Here is a 9,019-nt window from a genome sequence, read left to right on the forward strand (position 1 = left end):
AGCCCGATTATTTTCCCGATATACAGCCATTCCAGATATCCCCGCCAGCAACCCCCCACCCCCCGCGTGCTTTTCCATCCCCGCCTTCTCACTCGTGCTGGGTGACTGCTCCCATCCCAGGCTGCCGGGCTACTCGTGCACACGCTATGCCCCGGGCCTGGAACAGACAAGGTGCTCCACGCACACTTATTTATGAAGCATGTCCTGTCGCCTCTGTGCACGGTGCTCTTTGCCCCTTATTCTTTATGCCCAGCCTCGACCCACCTGCTTTACAAACGTGCAGGTTGATGGATCACCTCCCTTTCTGATTTACCCCTAATTTCGCCAGAGTATGTACTACTATCATTACATTAACTCTTGTAAAACTCTTTGTGTCTAATTTTTTTCCCCAACAGACTGTGATTTACTTAAGTATGCACATTGGACTGTATCTTTTTCATGTATTTATTCCCAGCATCAAGCACAATGCCTGGATTGCAGTAGAGGCTCAGTAAATGTTTATTTTATGACAGAAGAGAGGTAAGGAGTGTTTAACGGAGGAATCTATTAGTGTTTGACCCCCACAGCAGACGGTAAGTCCCACCAGAGACAGGCCATGTTTATCCGAGCCCCCTCATACTGCCAGCTCTCGGCACAGGGTCTGACGCCCATGGACACTCACACTCCTAAATGCTTGTGAAGGAGTGCATAAACGTATGCTTACTTATGATGTGGGCATGGTGTCCTCACAACCCTGTCATGAGGTCATTTTCCTGAGTGTGTGGGAGTATTTGTAGGGCTATCATGGGATGTTTATAATATGTGCAATGGGAGAGTCTACAGCCAAAAGGGATCCAGAGTCCTGCTCATCGTTTACCACATGGGTCTCAGGCTGGGAAACTGGCTTTGGCCTTATAAAATGTTAAGACGTTCACTGGAAGTAAAGAGAAGATGGACACAGCCACAGGAGGATAAACAAGAAGGCGGATGAGATGCCAGTGAAGATGTTCTGGAACTGCAGGGCTGGAACACAGTTATATCTGACACCAGTGCCTTGAAATTTTGACTCCTGGTATGCTCTTTGCTCTACCTATGATTGTTTTCTTAGGATTTGTGTACGCTTTTTATTTTCCTTTTTAAAATATTAACAAGTTTCAACCATGGTGAGTAAAAGAAAGGAAAAGGTTTTGGCCCAAGCCTGGGCCCCAGTCTCCATGAGGCTACAGAGTCTCTCTAAGGGAGAAGGAGAAGGTTGGGCCTAAGTCTTCCAGGGACCTTGGGAAGCAGAAAGAGGAACATAAAGAAAAAAATATGCACAGGATGTAGAGCAGACTTGAGGTCATGGTGACTACTTTACTGTGGGGGATTCTAGAGGAAATAACCTATTTAAAATGCCCAGTACATAAATGGTGCTCAAACATTTGGTAGCTAGAAAGGTTCACATAAGTTTTTGCTTCCTGGTCATTAACTAGTTAAAAAAAAAAAAAAAAAGGCTAAGGAAGGAAAGCTACATGTGAGAAGCAATTTAAATGTAATGGAACTGAAAGTAAAATATTTCTTAAAATATAATGTGTCAGTGTAAAAATATGTTTTGATTTGTAGCCTACACAGTCTTTCATCTGGGTAAAATGTTGCATACCTATACTTATAATGGACTGATGAATTCTAAGATCAGACTAAAATATATTTTCTAACAACCAAAACCTATAGAAATATTCCTAGGAGATTTTATAATAAGAGTATAGATGGCATTCTTACTTCATTAGAAGTCACTGTGTGGGCTGTTGATTACTTGGTAAAATGTGATTTGAGATGGTATCGTCTTGGAAACTATCCATGAATTATTAGTCACTGAAGTGAAACAGCTCATGTCAAAAGTGAGGTCTGCCCGTTAGAAAGCACTGTGACATGGGGGCACGAGGGTACACTGGGATGCTCTAGATACTCCAAGATGCAAACTGCACTGAGGAAATTGTAAAAATTTCCAAACAATCCAGTCTTAAAAAATAACTGGGGAAGACAGTGTTTTAGCTCTGCTTCATTTTATATGGAAACATGTTCACGTTTAAGTGTAAAACTTATATTTTTTTCATCCCAAACCTGACTTTAGGCAGAACAAATAGAGAAAGAAAAGAATGACTTAAAAATATATATATTATTGTTTGATATGCCACATTTAGATAAACCCAGTGATGCACACTTGTATTTTCTTACAGATGGACATGCAAGTTAATTAAAAACCTAATAATATCTAAATAAGTTTGTACTTACCAGAAATACTGCTATAGATATTCCAACCAGAAAGCCTGCTATCACATCTGACCAATGATTTCGATATTCTGCTACTCTGTTGAGTCCAGTAAGAAAGGCCAAACACATTAATCCCAAGCACAGAACCGGCTTAGCAAGTCTGGTTCCTTTGGCTTTGATTGTGTTGGTAATGTACATCTGAAATATTAAATAAAAAAACATGACTTTTCATGAAGGTATTTCCTTTATACATAGAGTATATTATGTATATATTCACACATATATATTTATAGCCCTATATATGCCTGTATGGTTCAAATCATTAACTATAGTTTATGAATTTCTTGAAAGAAGTTTCTTAAAAGCAGAATTCAAGAGACTAACAGGTACAAAACTATGCTATCTACTCTAAGTGAATCATTGTGTGGTATATGCACGTATTGAAACAACACACTGTACCCCACTAAAATAAATATAAATAAAATTGAAGAAAAAAGTAGCAAATAGTTAATTATCCTTACTTGATATGGCAATTTCTTACCAATGGCCAATTCTTATGTAACATTATTAATCATCTAGGAACACTGAGCACAAATAATTCCAAGTGACCTTTTTTTCTTTTCACTTTTACTCTGTCTATTCTTATTTTATCTGAATTTTCATTTTAGATCAATCTCAATAGTATTGTTAGGAGGAGTGTTTTTAATGCCTACATTTGTGCATGCCATGTTGAATGGATACATACTTGATAAACCCAGAATTATGGATATAGCTAGAAAAAATATATAATATAATGAAGTAAATTTCCACCAAATAGGTGTTGCTTTGAAGAAAGAATTTAAGGCTCAATACAGTGCCAAGGTTTGCTTTTATGTTGTTATCGGAAGTTGTAAAATTAGTTTGCTTAATTAAATTTTATCAGCCAGAATTAGGACAACGAAAAAACTTAAGCACAATGGAGGAGAGATGTGTTAACTAAAAATAGAACAAAATAATGAATAGATAGCTACACTTTTGGCAACTTCACATATGCTAATGAAGAGCATATTGTGTCCATGGATTGCAATGAATGAAATGTTTCCAAGTTGTGGGCCACTGTACTCAGGAAAAATTTGGTCCTTCCCCCAATTTGATTTATTCTATACCTTAACTGCTCAAGATTTAAACCATGCATTACTCTATAAGCACATCTGTTGACTGCAAGTGGAATGTGTCAATTATTATTTCAAGTCATTAGCAGAGTAACTGTAAAAGAAATGGTTTTGACAGTACAATCAGATTTTATGGTATTAATGTCAGGAAGTACCTGCTACTGATAATATACGCAGAAAAATACTTAGAAATGCATATAACCTCTTGACTAATGTCCTCAGTTGAATAAAAAAATACACTTGTTTAAGAAAGTGAACCAAAATCAGAATTTAAGTTCATAGTAACCATTTAAGAACACTATGAAATCCAGTAACTAGCTTCTCTATTTTTTTTCCTGAGCAAAATTCGCAGCCCCTTTTAACTGCTAGAGAGGTTTTATGAATTTTTTAAAAGTTCAAGTGATACACAGCTATTCTTTAGCCAAGTTCTAGCTCTTTGCAATCTATCCCAGGTCCCAATACTCTGGGAGGGTGGTGGGGGGAAGTTGAATTGTCTACACCTTGGCTTGTGACCTTTGAAACTAGGTCTGTGTATTCTAAACCTGTGCTCCAAAGAGCTTAATTTCAGTTATGGAGGATAAGTACACATGATTGGGAAACAGGAACAGGTGAGAAAGAGAAAATGATGCTTTTGCCATTCTAAGAGAATGTGTTAAAGAGTTCTGCCCACACAGATAACAGGGCAAAGATATCATGCCACTTCAGGATTCCAGTGATGCAGCTAATAGAGTGATTCCTTGTATGACTAGCGCATATGAATAGAGAGTGAAATTTGGGCTACTTGTATGATTTTCCTTAACACAGCTATAAGGTCGGTATATGATTCCTTACCTTTGCATTTCTTCACTTGTCAAAACTCTAAAGATAGCCAATCTTTATTAGGATAAAATAAATGTGGGATGATAACTGAATAATATCAATACTGCTAATATTAATTATAGCTACCATTTAATGAGTGATCACCATTCAAGACAAGGCTCTAAGCATTTTATATTAATTATTTCATTAAATCCTCAAAACAACCCTATAAGTCAGGTGTCATTATTACCTTCATTCGGTAGATAAAAAAAGTTAAATAAAGATAAAGCTTATTATGCAGACCGTACAGCTTAATTATTGGAGTGGCACTACTGAGAAAGGAGAGATGTAGATGGGAAGTAGGGGAAAGTCACCCCTTAATCTTCCTTTCTTCATTGATTTCGTGCCTGGCAGAAATGGCCAATGGACATACACTGAGTATCAGTGAATGCAGGAAAGTTGAAATTAAAGATAGGAGAAAGAAGGCCACCATAGTATCACAGGAGCGAGGCTACATCTATGCTCTGCTGTGAGGGAGAAGTGGGAAGTAGTGTAAGTGTGGTCCATGTGCAAAGCTTCCTATAGAATCTATATGGCTTTGGAACACACTCATCTTCCTCTCATCCCCGAAGACCATCTCAGATACAGCACAGCCCTTACTTGTCCAAGATGTGTAGGCCCATAAAAACCTGTGGGCTTGGGCTGTAACCTGAAGCTTCTCTTGATGTTGAGTTGATTCCTAAATTGCCTGAATGACTCAAGCAAGGTTTATAAAGAGCCCAAAGACACAGTCTTGCCACTATGCAAACTCATGAAAGAGCTTCTATATTAGCAATGGCCTGTGGTTTGGCTTTTACTCCATCAGATCCCCACTTAATGTCTAGATCCAGAGTACAGAGTGGAAGGTTACTGAATTTCAAGGGTTATAGGAATTTCAAGGGTTGTATATTTAACTTCAAAGAGGATCATAGCAGTGCTTTATAATGCAAAAGATTTTCTGGAGCATAATCAGCATGAATGTCACAAAAGAAAAATAGAATTTTCACTTGTACTTGGCAACTCTTTAGTACTTTATGAATATAAGTGTCTTTTAACCAGTCTAATTATTTCACAGAAAGTCTATAATTCCTAATTTGCAGAAGAGGAAATTATGATATAATAATCTATTAAGCAAGTTGGATATAGGACAGGAATTGATTATTCATGCTCTCTTGGTTTTTAATTCACTTATGAAATCATTTAGGTTTACCAGATGTCAAAATGTAGCTAAAATAAAACACAAACAGAAGGGTGTGTGATTTGAGCAGGACGGTATTCACTCAGTCCTCAAGGGTCAGTAGATGCTCACTACTTTTCAGGCCAATCCATTTCACCGTTATTAGCAATCCTTATTCACACATTCCACAAATATCTATTAGCACTAAGACGCAAAAAGCCAAAGCTGATCATTTGCTCCCTGTTAATAGCTTGGAGCATATTCTTCTACACTTTTCTCTTTACTTCTACTAATATATACAATAATTAACACACATATAAAGGGGTTTTACTTGTTTGCTTTTACTAAAATATAATCACAATGCCCATATTATTCTGTAATGTGAATTGACTCACTCGTTATAATGAACACCCACCTTTTGGATAAATTAAGAAAACACTGCACTATTTATAAAACAATACTATTATAAAAATAAAAATAAAAACACACAAATGCTTGCTAAGCACCTGCTATGAACCAGAGGCTGTGCTAGTTTTCTTGAAAGGAGAGATATCTAAGGTTAGAGCCTGAAGGATGAGCTCAAGAATTCCAGGCAAAGGGGAAATGCTGGGGGAAAGGTATCCTAGACACAGGGGACGATACAGGTCATCATGCTCTGTGCTCCCAAAGCACCTTGTTTGTCCTTTCTGAGGACACTTGCCACAATGCGTAGTTGTTTACTTTGGTTGTTTCCTTCACTATAGTGAAGACATAGAAGACAAGTCTGAGCTCTTCACTGACAGCTCTGTGCTTAGCTCTTTGCCTGACACACAGTAAGCACTCAGTAAAGGCTAGACTTACTGAATAAAATAATAAAGGGAAAATGCAAAGGTATAGATGACAGTGCATAGAATATTTTCTTCACAGCATTTGTCACTACGTAAAATCATGTTCTCCATTTGTATGTATGTGTTTATCTGTTCTCTCCGCTAAAATACTCCATTAGGATGGAGCCTCTGTCTATTCACTGCTCTATATGAAATGCATAGCTTGCCTTTTACAATGAATTAAAAAATCATTGAATGAATGAAGCATGAATGGCATGCTTGGGGAAAAGCAGACAGAAAGAAATCCGTAAGATCAGAGCAGAATTTAAAGAAATTGAAACCCAGAAAACAATACAAAAGATCAATGAATCTAATAGTTGGTTTTTTGAAAAGATAAATAAAATTGACAAAACATTAGCACGGCTAACTAAAAAAAGAAGACAGAAGATCCAAATAACAAAAATTGGAAATGAAAAAGGTGATATTACAACTGATACATCTGAAATACATGGAATCATTTGAGACTACTATAAACAAGTATATAACAACAAATTTGAAAATATGGAGGAAATGGATAAATTTCTGGACACACACAAGCTACCAAAACTGAGCCAAGAACATGTAGAAAGTCTGAACAGACCTATAACAATAAAAGAGATTGAAGCTGTTATAAGAAGGCTCCCAAAAAAGAAAAGCCCAGGACCAGATGGATTCACAGCAGAATTTTACCAAGCATTCAAAGAGGAATTGACACCAATTCTCTACAAACTATTCCAAAAGATTGAAACAGAGGCAATTCTCCCAAACTCATTCTATGAAGCAAACATCAGCCTGATACCAAAACCAGGTAAAGATACAATTAAAAAAGAAAACTACAGGTCAATATCCTTGATGAATATACATGGAAAAATCCTCAATAAAATACTAGCTAACAGAATACAGCAACACATATGCAAAATTATACACCATGATCAAGTGGGATGCATCCCAGGGATGCAAAGTTGATTCAGCATATGCAAATCAATAAATGTGATACACCATATCAATAAAATCAAACACAAGGACCATATGATCATCTCTATAGATGCTGAAAAAGCATTTGATAAAATTCAACACTCATTCATGATAAAGACTCTCTATAAGTTAGGTACAGATGGAAAGTATCTCAACATAATTAAAGCCATAAATGGTAAACCCACTGCCAATATCATCTTGAATGGGGAAAAGCTGAAAGCTTTTTCTTTAAGACCAGGAACTACACAAGGATGCCCACTCTCACCACTCCTATTCAACATAGTGTTGGAAGTACTAGCCAGAGAAATCAGAGAAGAGAAGAAAATAAAGGGCATCCAGATTGGAAAACATGAAGTCAAACTGTACCTGTTTGTAGATGACATGATCCTATATATCAAACAGCCTGAAGCCTCTACAAAAAAACTCTTGGATTTGATAAATGATTTCAGCAAAGTTGCAGGATACAAAATCAACACACAAAAATCAGTAGCATTTCTATTCTCCAATAGTGAACATGCAGAAAGAGAAATCAAGAAAGCTTGCCCATTTACAATAGCCACCAAAAAATTTAAATACTTAGGAATTGAGTTAACCAAGGATGTGAAAAATCTCTATAATGAGAACTACAAACCACTGCTGAGAGAAATTAAAGAGGACACAAGAAGATGTGAGAGAAATTAGAGAGGACACAAGAAGATGGAAAGATATCCCATGCTCTTGGATTGGAAGAATCAACATTTTGAAAGTGTCCATACTACCCAAAGTGATATACAAATTCAATGCAATCCCCATCAAAATTCCAGTGACATTTTCTCAGAAATGGAAAAATTATCCAGACATTACAGAAATAACAAAAGACCATGCATAGTCAAAACAATTCTGAACAAAAAAAAATAAAGCGGGAGGCATAACACTACCTGACTTTAAACTATATTACAAAGCTATAATAACCAAAACAGCATGGTACTGGCATTAAAAACAGACACACTGATCAGTGGAATAGAATAGAGAATCCAGAAATCAACCTACACACCTACAGCCATCTGATCTTTGACAAAGGCACCAAACCTATACACTGGGGAAGAGACTACCTCTTCAGCAAATGGTGCTAGGATAACTGGATATCCATATGTAGGAGAATGAAACTAGACCCATACCTCTCACCATATACTAAAATCAAGTCAAAATGGATTAAAGAATTAAATATACACCCTGAAACAATAAAACTTAGGAAAGAAAACATAGCAGAAACACTTCAGGAAGTAGGACTGGGCACAGACTTCATGAATATGACACCCAAAGCATGGGTGACCAAAGGAAAAATGAATAAATGGGATTACATCAAACTCAAAAGCCTCTGCACAGCAAAAGAAACAATTAACAGAGTTAAAAGACAACCAACAGAGTGGGAGAAAATATTTGCAAAATATACATCTGACAAAGGATTAATATCCAGAATATACAAGGAACTCAAACAACTTTACAAGAAAAAAACAAGCAACCCAATTAAAAAATCGGCAAAAGAGCTAAGTAGACATTTCTCTAAGGAAGATATACAAATGGCCAACAAACATATGAAAAAATGCTCAACATCACTCAGCATAGGGGAAATGCAAATTAAAACTACACTGAGATACCCTCTCATCCCAGTTAGGAAGGCTAAAATCCAAAAGACTCTGAACGATAAATGCTGGCGAGGATGCGGAGAAAAAGGAACTCTCATACATTGTTGGGGGGAATGCAAAATGATGCAACCCCTATGGAAAATGGTATGGAGGTTCCTCAAACAATTGCAAATAGATCTA

General features: G+C 36.7%; 1 protein-coding gene across 1 annotated transcript in view; it reads right to left on the reverse strand.

Annotated features, from left to right (window-relative positions):
• LOC103606255 (lipid phosphate phosphatase-related protein type 5) overlaps positions 1-9,019 on the reverse strand; it is a 74,617-nt gene that overhangs the window by 30,908 nt on the left and 34,690 nt on the right. Inside the window, exon 4 of the mRNA XM_008590862.1 lies at positions 2,251-2,427. Within this exon, the coding sequence (XP_008589084.1) occupies positions 2,251-2,427 (177 nt within the window). The remainder of the gene's footprint in view (positions 1-2,250; positions 2,428-9,019) is intronic.

This window comes from Galeopterus variegatus, unplaced genomic scaffold (genome assembly GCF_000696425.1).
Source record: "Galeopterus variegatus unplaced genomic scaffold, G_variegatus-3.0.2 Scaffold6409, whole genome shotgun sequence".
Lineage (NCBI taxonomy): Eukaryota > Metazoa > Chordata > Mammalia > Dermoptera > Cynocephalidae > Galeopterus > Galeopterus variegatus.